Below are 23609 nucleotides of genomic sequence, written 5' to 3' on the forward strand. Positions count from 1 at the left end.
TCAAATGACATGGAGAAAATTATCCTGAAGCTAACTCTCTGGGGAAACTTGCTAGAAACTTGGTAGAAAGTTGATTAAAAATAAGTGCTACTATTTATTTAAATTACCCAAAGGAGACTGCATTACTCTTGTTTAGCATATTTTCAATGACTTCAATGTTCAAAGAGGAACGTCCAAAAGGGAAGTTCATGAACAGTGATTGTGGTTTTGACAGGAAAATGTGACAAAATGTTTAACCCTGTGGTGTGTCTGTTAGAGCAAACACAACACCCACACAGTTGCGTCGTGCAGTCAGGCAGGACAACTGGACAGAGACTCTGTCATGTCTATCTTTGTGATACTGGGACTGCTGGTCTGCATAGAGGCACAAGGTAGGATCAGAAAACTGTCTAATAACATCTGATTAACAGATACAGCAATGATACGGCAGGCTTCTTTATGAACTGAGCACCACAAGGTTGCTTCAGATTTCTCTCTCTGTATAAACAGGCCCTCAAAGTGCTAGACAGAAAACACAATACTTATCATCATTGTAAAATTCTTAACAAATATGACATCCTTAGTTGGGAAAATCTAATCAAATACAATGACACCTGTCTAATGTTTAAAATCCTAAATGGTAAAGCTCCTCCACCACTCAATTCTTTTATTAAACAAAAAAACTCTAAGAATAGAACCACTCAGTCTGTTCTGAGAGGGGACTGTTACCCCTTTTCCACCAAGGCAGAGCTGGTGCTGGTTCGGAGCCAGAGCCTAGTTTCAAATCGGTTCTTTGTTTTTCGACCACCAAAGTACCAGCTCCGAACCAGTAAAAGGGTTCTTAAGTAGCACAAAATCATTGCTGGGCCAGAAATAACCCTGCGTTCATGCCACCTCGGAATAACAGGCACCGCCCCCCTGGTTACGTTGTTTTTCCGACTGGCAGCGTTAACATGGTCGGGATGCGTGTTCTTCTTCTTCTTCTTCTGTTATATTGGCGTTTGGCATAACAACTTTTTGCATGACTACCACCAATGGTTGGCCGTAGCCTAGAGCATCAGGTGTGTGAAAACATGGAGGCCACAATAACAAAAGATTTTCTGCTGTTTTCTTATGCCAGCATCCAAACAGCACATCGACCGGTGTTTGTTTGTGTTATCTGCAGGACAACCAACGGGAAAGGACACGGATAATGTGTTTTTTTTATACATGGTCCTATTTATGAATACTTTGAAACATATTATGTCTGTGTATGTTTCTTGGCAGAGGCATTTGTCCACAATAAACAGTTTATTGTCATTGAAATATGTTCAGTGAACCAAAGTCGCCTCCATCAAACGTCAGTTGTCAACAACGCGTCACCAACTGGGAAACTCGGTTAGCAAAATCCTCGGTTAGAGTTTCCCACCTCTGATTCCCACAGGTCGTTACGTGAATGGTGACGTTTTCACTCGGGAAAACGTTTTTCCGATGTCCATGAACGCACGGAAAGAACCGCTTACGTCAGCGGCTGGGGGCGGGGTTACCGAGTCCGGATCGGGCCGAATTTTTCTGTCCGAGGCCGGCCCGCGTCCGACAGAGCCATGACCGAACCCGGCTCGAGCCCGACAGGTAAGAAATTTGTGTCCGAGCCCGACACAGTTAAAATAATTTTTTTTTCCTCATACTAATGACACATGTAGGCTATGTTTGTTTGTGTGGAAAGCCCGCTTTTGTTAAGCAACTGTAGGAAGGCATTCAGAAATGTCAACAGATGAGCGCATCAACGCACGGGACAACAAGCGCACTTTAATAAGCAGTTAAAATGTTCAGTGTGTTAACTTTTCCTGCTTGCTTCGTTTCCGACCGTGATCAGAAAACCAGGGGAGACTGGTTACCTCCAAGGCCGACGTTATAACATGAATAACCACCAACTCTGCTCCGGTTGCATCTACAACACGTCTGCTTCCTCTTTCTCTATCTCTCTTCTGCCCACTTACCACACGCACACACACACACACACAAACCCACACACACTGAGCTCTCTTAAAAGGAGCCGCAACACCATTTTACAACAAATGCCTTATCGCGCTGATATGACCGAGCCCGACCCGACCCCGACCATAATTTCTAAATATCTGTCTGAACCCGGCCCGGCCCGTCAGGTACCGTCGGGACCCGTCGGCCTCGGGTTGGGTATCCATGCCTTATTACCGTGACCAACAAGACGAACAGAAACTTGTGACCGCCATTTTTGAATTAGCAGATAAACACGATGGACGCGATTCAACAAAAACAGCAGTGGCCAGAGGAGGAAACAAGCTGCTTTCTTGCACTATAAAGGCGAGCCGCGCAAACACGTTGGATCCGCCGAGTTTGGATGCCGACATAGGTCCGCAAAGCCATGAACATCAGTAGCAAAGCAACATCCGCCATTGTTGATGGTGTGTTTGTGTTTGGCGCCGCCGCGCTAACGTTGCTGGGAAAAATGAGACATATACAGTGACGTAAGATCTGGCTCTGTGCTGGCTCTTTAGCCTGCGGAAAAGCAAACCGGTTCTTTGGAGGCTCGTCAGTCGAACCAACTCCGAACCGGCTCTAGCTCTAGCTCTGAACCAGCACCTGGTTCTTGTTGGTGGAAAAGGGGTATGTGTAACCCCTTACAGGTCCAGTTCCAATCAATCAGTCAATCGTGCTTTTCAGTTAGATCTTCTAATAGGTGGAACACTACCAAATGAAATAAGAAACTGCACCACCTACCATCATTTTACACAAAGTCTCAAGACCTGGCTCTTGGACATTTTTAATCTCCTAGTATTTTTTACATTATTGTTGTTAATACTGCTGACCTCCTGCTAACATGTTTAATGTTTTGATATCTTGCCAGGTATCAAACTTAGCTCGCCTTGCATTTCTTGGATTGTATGAATAACTAATTTGTATTTTAACTATTTTTACCATCATATTAATCTGTCCCATATTAACGCATCCCTCACAAGTGATGTATCTTATTTTATCTTTTCGTTATGGCTTGTTTTGCATGGTTGAACGTGTTAGAAGATGGCTTGTGGAAGATGTTGCTTGGCTGTGTTTGGATGCTTGCATGATTTCTTGTACTGAATGTGGATGCTGTTTGATGTGTAGATATGCTGTTGCTTTGCTGCTTCTTGTGGCTCTGCATGGCAAACAGGGATAGCTTGTCTGTTGCTCTAGCTGTCTGTAGCTAAGTTTCCATCCACTTGTCAATCGAATTATCTGAAGTTCAGTGAAAAAACTCATGCGAATAAAGCTGGTGAAAGTGTGTTTCAAACCAACAGCTTTAAAGCGAATAACGAGTCGGTCTGATCATCATGGTGGCTGCTGTCATCACTGTTCACCTCATGGAGAAGCTAAAGAAACACAAATAAAAACTTTGTTAAAGGTACACTGTGCAGCTTTTTCCCTGTTTTGTTTGTATTGTGCATGCACAAGCTCTCAGTATGAGAGATATGGTACATTCTGGCCACAGATGTCATGCTGTTCCACTGATTGACAGTAGGTGGCAGCAGCACACCAGGAAATGCACCAACAAAGGAGAGGAGGTAGAAGACTGCAAGCCAGAAAACCTGGATGCAAACAATGTAAGATTTAAAAAAAATATTTGTACAAAATCTGGGAAAAATGTATTTCAACTCATTTGTAAATGATACTTTGAATTAAATTATAAAGTATAACTTCATGTAAATATTGTTTCTTTCCCAGAAAACTCCACAGGTCACCTTTTACGCAAATGCTTATGATTCCTAAATATCCATTGATTACACCCAATAATCACTGTGCTTACTTTGTAAATAAAATGATTGTACAGAGATGTTCCAAAATATTTTAGGAGCATGTAATCTCCTTAACAAAAAACTACATTTAGATTTACAGTACAGGCCAAAAGTTTGGACACACTTTCTCATTCAATGCGTTTCCTTTTTATTTTCATGACTATTTACATTGTAGATTCTCACTGAATGCATCAAAACTATGAATGAACACATATGGAATTATGTACTTAACAAAAAAGTGTGAAATAACTGAAAACATGTCTTATATTTTATATTCTTCAAAGTAGCCACCCTTTGCTTTTTTTATTAATAAGGGAAAAAATTCCACTAATTAACCCTGACAAGGCATACCTCTGAAGTGAAAACCATTTCAGGTGTCTACCTCATGATGCTCATTGAGAGAACACCAAGGGTTTGCAGCGCTATCAAAAAAAAGCAAAGGGTGGCTACTTTGAAGAATCTAAAATATAAGACATGTTTTCAGTTATTTCATACTTTTTTGTTAAGTACATAATTCCATATGTGTTTATTCATAGTTTTGATGCCTTCAGTGAGAATCTACAATGTAAATAGACATGAAAATAAGGAAACACATTGAATGAGAAGGTGTGTCCAAACTTTTGGCCTGTACTGTATATGATAAAGAGCAAAGATACTAGTCTGGCTATCACTAGACCAAGCTAAATGTTTTAAGATTGAACATTAGCCTGGGGAGTCTGCTCTGTATTTTCTCTACACAATAGGAGGCATAGTTCAAATGACTCTGTACGCAATTGGATAGTCTTTCAACCAATCAGACCAACGATCCAGGTGACGTAGCAGTGACAGCGGCATCAACGGGTTGCTGCCTGCTGCCATGGAGTGCTGTGCTTCGGTGGCTGGCTTGTTGAATGTAAACAAAAAGCTGCTTGGTCGCTTCTTTATCGTCATTGTGTAAAGCGTACACTAGCCGTTGTCACTACCCAATGTGAGTCAAGTGCAGATGTGAGTTGCGCATGCTCAGATTTAAAAGGTTTACGGCATAACGCCAAGGGATCCGGATCAGGCTAGCATTGTGTGCTAACGTTAGCTCAAAACACCATTCAAGTGACAGCCTTTGTTGTATTTGATTATTAACTTGTAGCCAGCAGTGAACGAACTTCGTTATGTAGATCCATTTTTATTGTATTGACATAGAAGTCTCGCGTTAGCAGGTTCTTGTAGGCAACTTCAGCCTCTAATCTAGAACTGACATCAAGGATTATGCCATGAAAATGTGATGCCTTATGCTAAATTATACATTACTGCTATGTAATGTACCTATCTCATTATTCTGTGGCTAACAGCAAAACGTGTAAAGTCGCAAAGTGACGCATACGCAACTGACATCTGCACTCGACTCACGCCGGGTAGTGACAGCCGTTCCCAACCTGGCACGCGCAATTGTGACGTCATGGGATCGCCATAACGGTTTATACTCGTGCGTGGTGATAACGACACTAGTTGCAGTCTTCTCCTGAACAGAGGTGGCGCTAATAAGGAAAGGCTACCGACTTTGCTCTTTCTACGGACTAGAAGAAGAAGAAAAAGGTAAACAACGGCAGAACTGGCAGCAGCGTTGACGATTTGATTCAATTTGATTCGATGACCTACCTCGTCGGATCAAGCTTTTCAGTCACCATAAAAGAACCCAGTAAGTTTACAGGAGAAACTTGCAGTCACTCTGAGAGTCCTGGCATCCGGTTGCCCAGGAGCTCGTTCATGCTTCCTGTTTCCGCTTTGTCGCACGCCGCTGAAAAAAAAAAAAGAGTGGTGCACGACCTCTGCGCTAAAAATACTGGTGCACCGGCAAGATCTTCGTCAATTTGACGTCGCGATGACGTGCGCCAGCTTGGCGGCGGCTACTGTAAAACGGCCATTAAACTCGCCAATGGTGCGCCAGGTGGATAAGCCAGATTGTGATTGGTTCCTACAAATTTGTAACGGAAGCAGGATAGATAAATGTACAGGTTACCAGCCTGAGCTGCAGGGTGAAATAAAATCGCCGGCAGATCGGGCTGGGTTTACCCAGTCTACAAAGATACAAGAAATAGCCTTGAAAATAGCCTTGATGTAACTCTGATTGTTATTAACAATCTTGTAACAATATATATATATATATATATCTATATATATGTAAAGTGTCTCTAGATAACTCGTGTTATGATTTGATACTATAAATAAAATTGAATTGAATTGAATATATGTGTATGTTTATATGTACAGTATGTTATTATATTTGTTCATCTTTTGGTGAATGCAGTATCCGAGATTCATTAAAGCTATACTCATCTTATATTTTGTGGTGATTTTGTGAATTCATGGAAAGATCACTGCCACTGACTCCAACAAAGGAGAAGAGGTAGAAGAATGCCAGCCAGAAAACATAGATGTAAGATTTTAAATATGTGTACAAAATCTGGGAAAATACAAATCCCAACACATTTGTAAAGCTCCAACGGTTTTTACAATGCAATTTGGAGAATATAACATCAAAAAAGATAGATATATTTGTATGTTTATACATATATGTTGCAATATTAACAGTTTCTACCACATGCAGACTCATTCAATATACTCACCCTATTTGTATTTTTTTGTGAATTAATGGAAATATGACGTTCACTTACTTCCCCCTTCCCATCCATCAGTGCTACTGTACTGTTATAGGAAACACTTGACATACTGAATGTAAAACAAAATATAACATGACATGGCTAAACAATTATTAACTGAACTTGAAGGAATACTTCAAAAATCTATCTGTTGAGTTTTGTTGATCCATATGTTCAGAACAGCTACAGACTTTGCAGAGTTACCTTTAAAGTCTACAAGAAGTATGTGATTACACATTGGCTTTTCAGTTGAGAACTGTACCCAGTCTCACGGTAGTTCGTGAAATGGTCATGTTATTTAATCTATTGATTCATGTACAATGTACAAGCAGAAAATCCACGCAGGGAGGGTGGTTGGGGTGGTGGATGGGTCAAACAACACAGGATTTTCACCCCGGAGACCGGGGATCATGTCCCGCGTGTGACGTTTCATTTCCCCGTTGTTCTTTTCCTAAATCCAACCATCCCGTTGTTGTCGCACGTCCCCCAGAGACCACGGATCGCAGAGCTGTATAGTAACGAAGTAGAACTACTTCACTACTCTACTTAAGTACTAAAAGGTCTGTACTCTACTGGAGTATTATTTTTTTCTCCTACTTCCACTTTTAATTGAGAACATATTTTCGATGAATTTAATATTTTTACTCCGATACATTTTTTATGTGCTGCATCACTCGTTACTGTTGTGAATTCCTCACACTACGGAGACTGTGTAGGTTACGTTAGTTACGTACGTACATACGTAATTACGTAATCTACGTAAGAAATCCCAGAGATCACGTGGTGTTTCTTTTCATTACGGTTACCCGTTCAGAAGTGAGAGACAATGTAAGTTTGTACTCTATTAAGTTACAGCAGATGAAGCTATTCCTGAGTTGTTTCAGTCTGCAGTGAGTCCTGAATGTTAACCGTTTGACCCTGTGATGTGAAGCTGCTAGTTTATCTGGATGTTGCTAGCTTGCTAACTTTCCTGTTCATCACACGTTACTAGCTAGTGTGTGATACGTTTTTTGGGGCTTTAATCATTACTGTGCTGGAGAGGATGTTCATTTGACTTGCACAGTGTGATAATTGTACATTTTATTATACTTTTTTTTTATTATACTAAACATTTGAAATAATATAAACAATATGATATTCAAACTTTTGAGTAGTACATTTTAAAATAAATGTGTTGCTTAAAGAGCACTTTTTTGATAAAGCACTTGTACTTTTACTCAAGTCTGGGTCTCTAGTACTTTATACACATCTGGCAGATCGTATCCCGGCGTGTGACGTGTCCTTTCCCCATTCTTCTTTTCCTAAACCCAACCTCCGCATAGATGCTTCCCATTACATGCTGAGCACCACGGAAAAAACGAGATGAACGTGTCCGTGTACGCGAATCAATAGATTAAAAATAACGTGACCATTTCACGAACTGTCGTGAGACCGTGTTGAAACAAGACACAAACAAAATAGAGAATTGATAATGTAAAAGCTTGACCCCAGGTACTGAGGTATCCAGGGGTTGCAGGATTATTTTGTGGTTGGTATCCTTGACCTCTGAGAGTTGATTCTGAAAGCAGGTACAAGCTCGGAAAACAAAGTGGAAGCAGGGTTTAGTTCACATTTAGTTCATCTTCTTAAGGTTTATTGAGACACACAAGAATATCTACATTTTCTAACAATCGCTCAATACACTTAGATGAGTTTTTATTATGGTTATTTTAGCGCGTTCGTAACTATACATACATGCAAGCATGCACACATGCACGCACGCACACATGCAAGCTTGATAAAACCACAAATAGCGCACACACACACACACACACACATACATAAATATTAACCAAACATAACACTCATTGACTAATGTCGTGGAAGTTTTCCTCGAAGCAGCAGAGTTAGTGATATTCATGATAAAATCAAAACGAATAACGACTGTCTGAGAATTAAACCAAAGTTTGGTCTTTGAGTATTTATTTACATTTGCAAATGGAGAAAACAGTTTCAAAGGTACACGCAGCACAACTGAAAATGTCTTTCTTACCTAAAGTCTAAACATCAAAACATCATATAGTGAAGAAACTCCGTTAAGCCACCCCTCTAAATGTATCTTTTAGTATGGCCATAGTTGAAAAGAGGACATCATTAACAGTCACACCATTGTCTCACTAAATCTTGCTAAATCTTGTGGCATTATAAAACAATCATTAAACCAATGGTTAATATCATTAAACAAATGGTTAAAATAAAATTTGCCACCACACTAACCATTTGTCCCTCATTCATTTTTCAATAACTATCTACATTTTTGTGTACCTTATTGTAAAGTGTTTGCAATAAGGTACACTCCAATAAGCCATCTTTCCATACCAGAGCAGGTCACATAAACTTAAACATCGAAAGCTTGGGCAACACTTAAATAAAAACTGTAAATTGCTGCCAGTGCAGTATGTGTAATACCATGCTGATTACTTGTTTAAGGACCTGGCAGGTTTATCCACCTGAGCATACAGACTCTCTGGCAGAGTCGTGCCTCTTGTCATACTGGAATCCACAGTTCCAGTGTGAGGCCCTACCAAGCAGTAGGTGGAGTTTGGAGAAAGACCTATAACTTCACTCTCACTCTGACGTAAGGCTCTATGTCCGACCTGGAAAATAAATCACATATAACGTTTAGCAAAGTTTTTGTTTGCATTTTTACTTTACTTTAAAGGGTAATTTCGTTTATTTTCAGCCAGGACCTTATTTTCCAATTTTTTTGTGTTAACAACCATCTTTGAAATTCCAGGTTGAAAAAAACAGTACTTACCCTTTAATACATATTATGTATTGATTAGCAGCAGCCCGTACAGTAGGCTATACATCCTTCAAAAACTCTGTATCATTGACTACAAACTTAACAGGCCTTTTTTTCACAACATTAGGACTACAATTCATTTATTATGCATTAAATTGCTATAAAACACATTTTTTTTTGTTTTCTTTTAATCAAAAGGAGAGAAAGGTGTTTCACTGTGTTGAAAAAAATCACAAGACAAAGCACAACACACTGCAGATGAAACACTAGCACATAAAGAAAGCATCAACACCACTTTGACAGTACATACAGCATGTTGTATTTAGAAAAAGAAATTGCAAAACTGCAAGACACAGGCAGACCATAGACTGTTAATATTAATGTAAATACATGCTAACGGCAGTCAAATATGTCATCTTGGCTGCCAGTGTTGTTAAATTCTCTCCAATTCCGGGTCACATACTCCTGAAACATTTCAGTTATGTAGTATTTGGTTTAAAAGCCTTTATCTGCGATGTTTGACTGTTGAAAGTGCTGCTATATTATATTAGTGTCCACTACTAACTAGAGCTACCAGAACGGCAGTAAGAGATGTCATTTTGGCTGCCAATGTTTCCCAATTTCGGGTCGCATTACTGCTGAAACATGTCCGGCTGGGTAGTACTTGGTTCAGTAGCCCTTATGTGTGATTTTTGACGGTAGAAAGTAGGGTTGGGTACGGAAACCTGGTTCCACTATGGAACCGGTACCTACGCAAACGGTAGTATTCGGACCGGATTAAAATGCAAACTTCGGTTCTGACTGAAATATTTTCCCTCTGTCGCTCCGGACAGCAGCAGACTCTTTTTTTCTTTCTCTCTTTTCTGCCGACGGGCGCACGTGCCCGCTCGCAGTGTGAAGCGCGTGTCTGCCCTATTCTCAGCGACATGCACTCTACAATCACTGCTGTGCTGATAGGTGGGTTTTTGTACACATTTCAAAATGGACGTAAACATATCACACTTCCTCTGTAGTCTACCGTTAGCTAGCTATCGTAAATGTAGGCTAATTTTAAAATGCCATACTTTTCCTCTGGGCTCACCAAAACTGATGTAAAAGCATATTAACCATTCACTGCATCGCTAGTAAACATATTACACTTGCTCTGCTAGTCTATCGTTCAGGATAAGACCCTGTAGCCTGGTGGTGGGGGAGTCTTCCCTTTCAAACTCCTGTGTGTACAGGCCTTGGACACCATCTGAGAGAGTTTTCTCCTGTGCAGGACATGCCATAAGTCAGGAGAGGTGTCCTATCTTGCCAGAGAAGGCAAGGCAAATATGCATTTTTCTGCAAAAGAACTGCTAAAGTTTGAAGCTGGTTGGCATACCAACTCAACAACATTTATTTTGTTGTTACTTGTTAATAGTGTAACTGTTATTTGTCAAATTATTGTAGTTATGTGTTAGGTTTACTTATTATATATTAAAGTACTTTAAAACATTAATATATTGTTACATTTAAATAATTTTCAATTTTAAAAAAAACTCCATGATAGAGCCTTTCTTTGATGTAATTTTTCAGTTTTTCAAGAATCGGTTTAGGAATCGGTTAGGAATCGGAATCATTTTAAAAGTACCGGTTTGGCATCGGAATTGTAAAAATCCAAACGGTACCCAACCCTAGTAGAAAGTGTTGCTTCATTCCATTACAATCTAACATTAGCATACTGCTAACCAGGGGCGATTCTAGGATCTGACCTTTGGGGGTGCTCAGCCCCTAATGAAATGTTGATAGCAGTTAAGCTAGGGGGGTTCGGGGGCATGCTTCCATAAGTTTTTAAAACCCTTAAATCATGACTTCTTGTGAGTTTTGGGGAAAGAAATAGACAGATTGAGACATGCAATTATGACAAACAACAGATTCAAGGCATCTGCTGTGAAAAAAGATGGAAACTACAAAGCATGATTATTGCAGCACACGTACCCAGGGGCGTTGGACTGGGGAGGGGACTGAAAAATATGCTAGAATTCATAGTTTTGGCTGTGTTGAATGACGGGCGAGACCCCCTCCGAGCGCCCCCCCATATTCAAAATAGGAAATAAAACTGTACAACTGTTTAACTAGTATTGATAAAGCTGTACCCGTCCTTGCCCTCCCCTGAATATGTATACCTACTCCTAAAACTACTAATGCCATGTAATGAGTAAGCAAGAATCAGTGAAAGTTGACACATTAAATACTTCAACAAAGTGCCATTTATTAATACACACTAAAACTGTATACTCCTAATTAATCATAAAACAAGCTATAAATACGAGTACAGGCCAAAAGTTTGGACACACCTTCTCATTCAATGTGTTTCTTTATTTTCATGACTATTTACATTGTAGATTCTCACTGAAGGCATCAAAACTATGAATGAACACATATGGAATTATGTACTTAACAAAAAATGTGAAATAACTGAAAACATGTCTTATATTTTAGATTCCTCAAAGTAGCCACCCTTTGCTTTTTGATAACTCTGCAAACCCTTGGTGTTCTCTCAATGAGCTTCATGAGGTAGTCACCTGAAATGGTTTTACCTTCACAGGTGTGCTTTGTCAGGGTTAATTAGTGGAATTTTTTCTCTTATTAATAAAAAGCAAAGGGGCTGGCTACTTTGAAGAATCTAAAATATAAGACATGTTTTCAGTTATTTCACACTTTTTGTTGGCACATAATTCCATATGTGTTCATTCCAGTTTTGATGCTCTCAGTGAGAATCTACAATGTAAATAGTCATGAAAATAAAAAGGAAATGCATTGAATGAGGTGTGTCCAAACTTTTGGCCTGTACTGTACATATAGCTTGTTTTATGATTATCATTTCAAGAGGCCCTATGCTATAATTTGAAGAGGTCTATTATGAGTTTTTGTCTGCCAATGCAGATAGAAAAGCTACAATTCTCATTAAGAACGTTTGCATGATGTGCAACGTTTAAATAGGCTACTAATGCAATCATACAGTAAAGCATGCCTACTTTTTTATTGTTGTAGTGTTTATCATCAACAGTTTGTCCACCACTCAGTTTTATCAAGGGGTTAAGTGTTTTAAGGGGAGTTGTGCTTAGCCTACCGCAGGTTGTAGCCTCACAAATCTCATCTCTGTCCCTCTCCTCCTAAAGTCTCCTCCTCACTGTGCAGGTCACTGTAGCCGACACCAGCACCACTATCATCGGCCACGGGCACGCGAGCTGATGAAGGTCCTGCTACTCCCGAAAACATGTCTTTTCGCTTTTTTCTTTTATTTGAGCCGCTTGGGTAACTTTTTACATTTTGGCGTTTAGACCATTGACATAAAAGAAAGGTTTAGGCCGTTTAGACTCGTCTTGCTCCGTCTCTGTGTACTTCCCAGTTCTCCTGTCACCGTGTGTTTATCTTTCGCGCTGCGGCGCACTGTGGGACGGACTAGTCCATTTCATTGTGAAAGTGGGGGGTGTTGACCTCTCTCAGCAAGCAGGGCACCTGCAGCTGCTGGGGGCGCTGATCTGCCAATTCCCCACACAGTGAAACGATAGAAAACAGAACAACGCTTCGCGGCACAGATGATTACTTATATATTTTTTTTACGTTAAGTGGCTGCCCGGTTCGCCCGTGCCAAAAACCGCCACTAGTTTGAGCACTAAACGATTTCACATTATCACAATAAGGACTTTATTTTCAGGGGTGCTGAGGTGATTTTTAGAGTAAGCCCTGACTGCAGTATGCAGATCGAGGAGTGGCTCAACGTGGGTGGAGCTAATTGCCATAGGTGCTGCCTGATTTCCGCCTCCAGATGGCGCCCGCACGGAGTCAAACGTTTAGCTCCGCCCACATTTAGCCCAACCCCGATCTGCGTACTGCAGTCAGGTGCAATTGGGATTTTTAGGGGTGCTTCAGCACCCCTAAAAATAGCCTAGCGCCACCTATGCTGCTAACTATTAAGTAGCTGCATGCTAACGCAAGATAGCTGTAATCTTAGCGGCCAAAGCTGTTAATTTCTCCCCAATTTCGGGTCACTTCACTGCTATGACATGTCCGGTTGTGTAGTATTTTGTTAAGAAGCCTTTATTTGTGATTTTTCATGGTACAAAGTCCTACTACTCAGCTGCAGTAGCTCCAGCTGCTACTAGTAAAGCAAAAATGGAGCGCAGCGGAGATTCCAGGAAACACGGTTGTCAATCAGAGCAGACTGGGCTTTTTCGGGAGGAGGGATTAAAGAGACAGGCGCTCCTACAGAGCGTCTCAGACAGAGCGTGAATACAGGTGCAGCAGCCATGGGCAGTATGAGAAATAAAGTGTTTTTGAACATTAAAGCATGTAAACATATTCTAGTACAAACACAAAATACAAGTGTGAACCAGAAAATGCTATATAAAAGTTTCCCTTTAAGGGAACTTGCCAGACAAGACCTCAGCAGCAGGTTTGGACAGATTGTTGTTGATCATCTGGATGTTTCCCAGGTCCAACGCATTAAATGTAAGCACAAGCAAGCAGCACAACCAGTGGTGTGTGCATGAGGCAGGTAGGAGCAAGCAAGAAGACGGTGTAGCGAGGAGTCACAGGTCACATACAGTAAATAGATCACCTGATCAGGAAAACAAATAGCGATTGGTTTGCATAGGGAAGTCAATAGAATCATGAGAGGCACCAGTTTTTGATTTTAATAACATTTTCAATTTTTTTCACTTTTCTCAAATCTGGTCTCACTTATTGAAATTGTTTTCCACAGTGTGTCAGGCAAATTTGGCAGAGTGATGATGCTTACCTGAGGAACTTCATATACTGTATTCTCCCTGCTTTCTCTTTCATCTGCAGGTCAGTCATAAAAAACATTATACATTACATTTTTTACTTTTTTCTTTACCTTTTCTACGCCTTAACTGCATTACATTTACATAACTTAAGTTGAAGCTATCTTCACACAGCAGCACACTTTAAAGCCTCTATGTGTAGGATTTGGTATGCTGTGATGTTGGCGAACTCCTAGAGGTTGTGTTATAAAGTAAAATGTGCTTAGGCAAACAGCAATGCTTGCTGTGATCTGACCAGGGGATGCTAAGAATGAATGGACTAAATGGACTCTTTTGTCTACAATACACGCTGGTAATAGAATGATCTGAAAGATGTAATAAATGCATACAAATCTACATATAGGGGCTTTAAGTTACACAGACCTTTGGCACAACATTGGCTATGGTAATACTGTATGAAGAGTTGCCTAATAACACAAGAAGGGTTTATTGGTATGGCTGATGATGAACTTTGCTAGAACACTCAATTCCTATGTGTGTTGTACTTACTCTTTTCTCTCTTTGAAAAAAATCGAACTGCTGCAACAATTAAGATGCAAATTAAAACTACGGCGATAACACCAAGGATAAGGGCAGTAACATTGATGGCGGGTTCTGTAAAGAAAAACAAAAGCCAGATTAGAAAAGTATGCTTCGTTTAGGTGATGCAACATGATTGAGAGTGTTTCACTGTAGCATCACATCTTTCTGGCCTGTGCTTTTTACAGACAGTTGCAGTTTTAATTATACACATTTTAGACAGGCCTGTAGTAAGAAAGCATTTAATTTGTTCAGTTAAACCCTAATGATTGGAACTATATTGACACAATTTCAAAAAAACTGCTAACCTTCCAAAGTTCACTGATTGAATGATCAATTTGAAACACCACCTGCCTCTTAGTTTTATAGCACCAACCTGGTAGAGGTTCATAAGGATAGCTAGTTCTGCCAGTCAAAATATTTTCTATTTATTTTTATTTTATTTCTAGTTCAGCTTTATGACCTACTTCAATGCTAACCGGTAGATAGGCTTATCATTGTTGTTTTTTCCTATTGTCTATCCTATTGTCCATCGTTTTCTATTTAACAAAAAAAAGATTTACAAGTCGGAACAGTTGTCACTGTCCTGTCCAAGGCAATGCTGTTAACAGCAGTTTACAGTAAACAATGTCATCTTAAGATGAGGATAACAAAATGATTTTATGCTTTTTTATCGCTATGGTTTAACTCAATAAATGAGGTAATTTCTGCCACGAGAAAAACTCTTCCTTGAGAAATATTGAAATCCTATGGATACATGGACCATATATGTAACAAACCTAATTTATTTATCATACCATGGGAGAAATCAGAACTGATTTATTTGGACATATAACTGTTTAGTTTAAAAGAAAATACACACATATATATATATATATATATATATATATATATATATATATATATATATATATATATATATATATATATATATATGTATATGTGTGTGTGTGTGTATATATATATATATATATATATATATATATATATATATATATATATATATATATATATATGCTGTATACAGTAAAAGGCCAAAAGTTTGGACACACCTTCTCATTCAATCCGTTTCCTTTTTATTTTTCATGACTATATACATTGTAGATTCTCACTGAAGGCATCAAAACTACGAATGAACACATATGGAATTATGTACTTAACAAAAAAATGTGAAATAACTGAAAACATGTCTTATATTTTAGATTCCTCAAAGTAGCCACCCTTTGCTTTTTTGATAACTCTGCAAACCCTTGGTGTTCTCTCAATGAGCTTCATGAGGTAGTCACCTGAAATGGATTTCACTTCACAGGTTTGCTTTTTCAGGGTTAATTAGTGGAATTTTTTCCCTTATTAATAAAAAAAGCAAAGGGTGGCTACTTTGAAGAATCTAAAATATAAGACATGTTTTTAGTTATTTCACACTTTTTTGTTAAGTACATAATTCCATATGTGTTCATTCATAGTTTTGATGCCTTCAGTGAGAATCTACAATGTAAATAGTCATGAAAATAAAAAGGAAACGGATTGAATGAGAAGGTGTGTCCAAACTTTTGGCCTGTACTGTGTATATATATATATATATATATATATATATATATAATATATATATGTATATATATATATATATATATATATATATATATATATATATATATATATATATATATATATATATATATGTATATGTATATATATATATGTGTATATATGTATATATGTGTGTATGCTCTAGCTCCGGTCTGTGCATTATTATTATTATTATTATCAGCTGTTTATAGTTTTGTCATTCAGTCTTACCAGCAAGTAGGGGGCAGACATTTTTAATTATTTTGATGTCCTTGGTCCAGCTGACCTGGTTGCTATGGTTACAGATGATGGAGCCTTTGGACAGGTAGACATGGAGATCAGCAGCAGAGTGTATGACCTGTGATCTCTCTCCTCCCTCCTGACTGCAGGTGTGGGTGTCACATCTAAAGGTGCTGTTAATGTGAGAGTCCTGTGCTCTGCAGCTCACTGTCAGGTTACACCAGTCTGAGCTGTTAGACACAGAGTCCACTGACAGATTAACTGGAGACACTGGATCTGAGGGGGGAGAGGCAGGTGGAGAGGTTTTAGAAACATGGCAGCAGAAACTCTCCATCAGTGTCTGATTGTTAATAAACTCACCTTGGACTGTGATCTTGTGTCCAGTTATTTGTTTTTCTTTATCCTCAGACACTACTGCAGTATAAACTCCACTGTCTGCCTCTTGTAGATTCTTCAGTTTCAAAGAGTAGTTCTCAAGCAACTCAATCCTTCCAGAGTAATCATCAGAGACTTTTGGTTTTCTACCAGGTAAAAATCGTACTAAATTAACTGTTTTATTGAATTTCCAGGAAACAATATCTTCTGTAGAAACATCAGCTGTGGTGACATTCAGAAGCACATCCTCTCCCTTCTTCACAAACACAGGAGTCACAGCACTGGGCTCTGTAAAACAGTAGACACACAATCAAAATCACACACAGTATATTGTTGTTGGTCAATACTAAATGTTACTGGGTTACTACTATATTTCTTACATATTGGATCATTAGTTCAAAATTATGAATTAACTTCAGCGTTAGCAAATGTCTCTAAAAATGCCTTGTATCACATATGTCTCTTGACTCAGCTTGCCTCAGCATAGAAGACTTGGCTAAACTTATCCCACTGAGAGTAAGATGTTACTCAAAGTCTTGATTTTTATTTTTAACATGAAAAAGTATTTCCCTTCTGCCTCTTCTCACCTTGTCCTCTTTTTCTCTCCCCTCTTACCCACATTATTGTTCCCCAGCTTGTACAGAGGAAACAGACAGACTATTAGACAGTCAGTGGCTATAACCACAGGGTGAAGTTGTTGCACTATGAGAGGAGTAAAGTTTAAACATGCATCTTGAAAAGATGGACATGTTTTCAACATTTGGTAATGCATCTCAAACCACCTCCAGAGGTTTGTTTTTGAATGTTCCACTGATGTTATCTACTGTAAATTTAAATATGTATTAAAATGTAAAGAATTCTTTTAAAAGAACTAGAACAGACTTAAAGAGCGCATATCTCCACCAAAGACACACAATCCTATAAATGTGTTACTTAAATAACACAAAGTGTTTACAGTATATCTAAATCTGTGTCCGGATCCACATTTACATCAGAATAAAGATAAAATTGACATACAATAATACAATTGTTGACTGGCTGATAACTGTTTGAATTCTGTCTCAGCATAGAGATTAGGGCCTTGTACAAGAATGAACACATTTTAGTTAAATGTATCACTGTATTGTACTTTCTCTTAAATAAAGTTAGAGAGAAACACAATCATTTTGGGACCCATGGGTAAAGAATGGGGTAATAACTGACATAACTGTATATCTGAATATATATCAATTCAAGTTTTAGTTTTCATGTTATTAGGATTACTTTTGAAATAATTGACAATGAGCATATTACAGAGAATTCTACCTAGATTTATATACATTTCTCAATACTAAATAATTCAAAAATGAGTTCCAATTAAACATTATATTTCTTACCTAACTTCTTTACTGCTGAAATAGTGCTACAGCAACTTTGACAACTTTGACTTTGAAAACCGACTAAGTCAATCAACCACGGGGAATATAAATAAAATAAAGTTCTTACCTTGTGCTTCACATGAATACAGCAGAGAAACGGCACAGAGAAGTACGACAAGCTCCATTTTGCTAAATGTACCATATGAGGAAGTGGTAAGGCTATTTATGAACTGAGCTCAGCTTGCACCTTCTCAGAAATGTTTCTGGACAATCCACTGAGAAGAGTTTTAACTGTAACTGTTTCATCAATTCTCAAATTTAACTTATTACTCTATTATTTGAGCAACTCAAATGAAACAAGTATATATAGAACATGGTGAGTACTGTACTGCAGGGTGTGGGTTGTGCCTTAGCTCCCATCAATATTTTTTTCTACATCAGTTGATACCCATCATGTGAATGGAAGCATCCAGTTGTGAGCCACACAAACCCACCCTGGCTGCTGCTGTTGCGGGCCAATCACACATCACAATCAATCGAAGAATGCTTGTGGTGGTTGGCTGCGAGAAAAATCATACAAATACTATTTTTTTTCTAGATCTGGGTACAAAAAAGATCAAATGCCGGCATTGTTTGACCAGAGAAAAGTTTCAACATTACTTGGTACTGGGATATTACAATCAATACCTTAAAGGGATTGAGTACTCAATCCCTAATATGTGAGGTGCATGAGCATTTGCATCACTCAAATGTAAAACGTAGCTGCAGTTAGGCAGTGGGTTATGCTTTCAAACCAGTGTAAAACATGAGTCATCCCAGCAAATATATAACAATGACAAACTTGAAGTTGACCATATAGTAGTCCAGTCATCCATATTTCCTTTCTGCATCATCTGGTGCCACTGGGGCATAGATATCTTTCAGAAGTTAAAACAATCTAAAAAGACAGAGTTGTTTTGATGATGTTTGATTCATTTGCTATTGACATTGCACTTGGCTGTCTCCTGCGTGTTGCTCTCTAGGACACGCTCCCTTCTCAACCATTTCATCTGTTCACACATTGCTGATGCGAACACTGAGAGGAGTGTCTCTGACGCGGCCACGTTCCTCCCCTCTCTCCCTGATGCTCTGCTCCAGACGGATCTTCTCTGGATCGGACCCCTCAGACACAGCACCCCCGTTACTCTGGTACCCATGCTAAACTCAAATGTAAAACGTAGCTGCAGTTAGGCAGTTAGGCACTGTGTTATGCTGTCAAACCAGTGTAAGACATGACCAAAACCTCACGCCATAAAAACTGTTTCTTCCCCTCTGCAGTCAGACTCACCAACAAGGCCCCGGACCCCCACTGACTCTTAACCCCCCCATCCATAGTCACTACAATTTGCATTATTCCTCATCCTGGACTATACATCTGCCCATTGCACATACTATATGTTTTGCACATCCTGCACTCAACCCATTCAGCCTCTTTTTTTCTTCTTCTTTCTTATTGTTTATTTCATATTAATGTTCAATATGTTTGTTTATGTATGCACCAACCACCAAGGCAAATTCCCTGTGAGTGTTACTTGCTTGACAATAAACTTGTTTCTGATTCTAATATTGTGTTCCAGGTCCAGAGAGTGTCTCTGCTGGTCTCTCTGTGTGCCTGCTGAAGACAGCCGTGTTCTCTATCGGTCTGATCATCATGGTGGCTGCTGTCATCACTAAAGACTAATAAAGACTTAAAGACTTAAAGTTAAAGGTACACTGTTTTTATGCTTGAGTCAATGTTTTCTTTGTATTGTGCATACACACTGCTGGGTGTTAGATATTTTTTAAAGTTGCTGTTTTGTTCTAAAAAGCCTTTTAAAATGTCAATGACGTCAGACACATCGTATGGTCAGAGATACTGCTTTACGGCAACCTCTGAGTCACTTCCTTTTTTCTCTCGAGGCATCGACAACACAGCTGACATGTTACGCTCTCCCTTTCAATACATGCGCTAGAAAGAGGTTTGGTTTGCTAATGTTTTAAAGACCACGCCGAAAGATTCACACACACACACACACACACACACACACACCCGGATGCCATCAAGCGGGATCTCTGGTCATAATCAGTCCTTCACTGACCAATCAGCATTCATTAGCAGAATGCTAGCGTGTTGTGGGCAACGAATAAAAACTTTAAGTTAAAGGTACACTGTGCAGCTTTCTACCACTAACAGCACAAGTGAGCAGTTTTTATGCTTGAGTCAATGTTTTCTTTGTATTGTGCATGCACGAGCCCTGCTACACATTCCTCCCACTGATTTCATGCTGTTCCACTGATTGACAGTAGGTGGCAGTAACACACCAGGAAATGAACCAACAAAGGAGAGGAGGTAGAAGGCTGCAAGCCAGAAAACATGAATGTAAGATTTTAAATAGGCCTACGTGAACAAAATTTAGGAAAATATGAATCCCAACACATTTGTAAAGCTTCAAGTACAACATCTTGTAAATATTGTTTCTTTCTGAGAAAACTCCACAGGGCACCTTTATTACAAATGCTGATAATTCATGATTATTCATGATCATACCAGAGAATGTCTAATAAGGGGAGAACTTCCACTCTCTGGAAACTTCTGTCTTCTGAACTAGTTGCGGTTCCACTCTGGTTCCATACAGGGTGCGCTCACAGGTGAGTGCAGTGAATGGTGGTCTATGGAGCTATACCCCTCAAAATCCACTTTTCTCAGGATATAATTTTTTTCTAGTAAATTGAATGTTGCTTTCGAAAGGGGAGGCTAAGAATATACACACTGCTGGGTGTTAGATTTTTTTAAGTTTCTGTTTTGTTCTAAAAAGCCTTTTAAAATGTCAGTGATGTCATACACATCATACGGCCAGAGATACTGCTTTACGACAAGCTCTTAGTCACTTCCTTTTTTCTCTCGAGCTGACAGGTATACCCTGTCAATACATGTGCTAGAAAGAGGTTTGGTTTGCTAATGTTTTAAAGACCACGCCAAAATATTCACTCACACACACACACACACTTTGAATGCTGTCAAGCGGGATCTCTGGTCATAATCAGTCCTTCACTGACCAATCAGCATTCATTAGCAGAATGCTAGCGTGTTATGGGCAACAACGACTCACCCTGTAAGAAATCGAAAGGACATTAGTACTCTTTCATTCAACTTTTGACCTATAATCCATGTTGAACTTGCAAACTTATCCACGCCCACATACATACACATGAATGTGTACACCCACAAGCATATACACAGGTACATTTCCCATTAAACCAGAATCAAACTGACATTCACACTCAGTAATTATCACATAATAAATAACACACAATCTAAAACCTGTTCGTACGTAACAAACATATTTATAGAAAAACTATTATTAATAAAACACAATATTTTACAATAACAGTGTAAGAATCATACAAGACTTATACAGTTACTTTCCAGTATTCAATCTTTCATGTGCTTGCCAGATAGATGCCTCTGCACATACTTTTTGAAAGATGATTTATCCTTAATCAACCGGATATTCAGGGGTAACTTATTCCAGTTTGTTATGGCTCAATACATAACTGTTTTACTTTTACAACGAAATGCAAATCTATGCTATCTGTATAATTTTTTTTAAGATTATTTTTTGGGGCTATGCATATTATTATAGTAAATAATTTGGTTGAAAAAAAACATTGGCATATTTGAATTTATAACACAACTAAAAAAGTAGCCATTTAAGGAGATCCTTTGTTCAACAGCGAGCCAAGAAATGTTGGAGTGCATCTGTAAGGTGCTAATTCTCACAGAGCAGAGCAGCCCTGTTTTGTGCAACTTGTAATTTTGCAAGATTTGTTTTAGACACAGAGAGGATGATGCAGAGATGATAAAGAAGATGTATACAGTATGTTTTAATATTAATTGTTTCTGTTACATGCACCTACCGGAGACTTATTAAAGCAATACTCATCTTATATGTTTTGTAATTTTTTTTTTAATTAATGGAAAGATCACGGCCACTGACTTCCCCCCTCCTCTGGTATATTGTGAGTGTATTCAACAAAGAATCCATCAGTGCAACTGTATTGTTAAAGGAAACACACTGAATGTAAAACAAAACAAAATATGACATGGCTCAATTAAAATCCATCATAATAATAATAATAATAAATTGAATTTACATAGCGCTTTTCATAGACTCAAAGTCGCTTTACAGGGGAGGTAGATTACAAAAACAGAACAAAACAAAACAAAACAAGATTCAGGCACATATGGAAAGGGAGGGGGGCGTGGGGCTACGGATAGGCAGAGATGAAGAGATGGGTCTTGAGGTGGGACTGGAAGATGCTGAGGGACTCGGAGGTGCGGATCTCTTGGGGGAGGGAGTTCCAGAGCCTGGGAGCTGCCCTGGAGAATCATGGAGAATCATGAACTGAACTTAAAGGCATACTTTACTGAAAATCTATCTTTTGAGAATTAAAAAGCTTGAAAGGTTTGAAGCTTGTTCCAGCATAATCTACACTGCTGTTGATCCATATGTTCAGAACAGACTTTGCAGAGTAAACTTTAAAGTCTACAAGAAGTATGTGATTACACATTGGATTTTCAGTTGAGTACTGTAAAATCAAGTCTTTAGGAACAAAACAAGAACAGTTTATAATACAATGGAGAAATGATAATGTATAATAATCTAAAAGTTTGACCCCACGTATTGAGATATCCAGGGGTTGAGAGACATACATTCTGTTAAAAACAATCCTTTGCAGGGTGAAATAGAAACGCAACTAATGTACAGAAATGTTATGTAACCCTTGTGTTGTCCTCGGGTCAAATTTGACCCGTTTTCAAAGTTTTTTAAATGAGAAATATGGGTTTCTTTAAACCAAAATATCCAAAAATAACACGGCTGTACGTTGTATGCAATGTTCTTTGCAGGTAAAATTAATGATTACTTTCATTGAATTTTGGGTGTTTTATTTAATTTATAGCATTTAAAAAGTTTTTTTAAATGGTTTCAAAACAGTATCCTGACTAAACTTTGACATAAACCAGACTGGGATCCAATCAGCATCCGCTGATCTCAACAACTAGTCAAAATAATTCATAATTTCTGCGTTTTTAACTAAAAAAGTGACAAAAACATTCATAAAAGTGACAAAAGCATAGAAAAAAAAATCAAATGTGATACTGAGTTTGGCATAGAATGGGTCATCTGCCTCTATAAATGTATTATTAAGCACAGAACATATGGGATGGCCCTTGATTGTGAGTGTTTGAATTAGCACAACTATATACCTGTTAAACTGAAGAACAAATAAACAATGCATCAACATCATGCTGTTTAACAGTCTGCAGAACTCAACTGCACTTCACTATGCATGTATTTTGAATTTTAGGAATTAAACTACAAAGTACACAAAGATATCTTAAGTGATATGTTGCGTCCAGTCCTGTTGCCCTGCAGAGTCACAGTGTGGATCTGTTGTGTGATTTTTGTAATGTTGTGTTCCAGGTCACTTTGTAAATAAAATGATTGTACAGAGATGTTCCAAAATAT

At 38.6% G+C, this 23609-nt stretch overlaps 1 protein-coding gene across 1 annotated transcript; it reads right to left on the minus strand.

The window, feature by feature from the left end:
* Window positions 1–8507: 8507 nt before the first annotated feature.
* LOC120568568 lies at window positions 8508–18307 on the minus strand. The gene is made up of 6 exons (XM_039816160.1): window positions 18188–18307; window positions 16688–16990; window positions 16319–16603; window positions 14492–14596; window positions 13957–14000; window positions 8508–9039 (listed from the first exon to the last, which is right to left on the minus strand). The coding sequence occupies exons 1-6, from the start codon at window positions 18243–18245 to the stop codon at window positions 8860–8862; spliced, it is 975 nt and encodes a 324-aa protein (XP_039672094.1). The 5' UTR covers window positions 18246–18307; the 3' UTR covers window positions 8508–8859.
* Between the last annotated feature and the right edge of the window lie 5302 nt (window positions 18308–23609).

The sequence above is a fragment of the Perca fluviatilis genome, chromosome 11 (assembly GCF_010015445.1).
Source record: "Perca fluviatilis chromosome 11, GENO_Pfluv_1.0, whole genome shotgun sequence".
NCBI lineage: Eukaryota > Metazoa > Chordata > Actinopteri > Perciformes > Percidae > Perca > Perca fluviatilis.

What these genes read in the sequence shown, in the direction of transcription:
- LOC120568568 (XM_039816160.1), bottom strand. Translation starts at nt 18,245, where the DNA reads ATGGAGCTTGTCGTACTTCTCTGTGCCGTTTCTCTGCTGTATTCATGT. An exon ending in ACACAAGATCACAGTCCAAG is followed by an intron (nt 16,604 to 16,687) that starts GTGAGTTTATTA and finishes CTCCCCCCTCAG; the next exon opens with ATCCAGTGTCTCCAGTTAAT. An exon ending in TGTCTGCCCCCTACTTGCTG is followed by an intron (nt 14,597 to 16,318) that starts GTAAGACTGAAT and finishes TTTTCTTTACAG; the next exon opens with AACCCGCCATCAATGTTACT.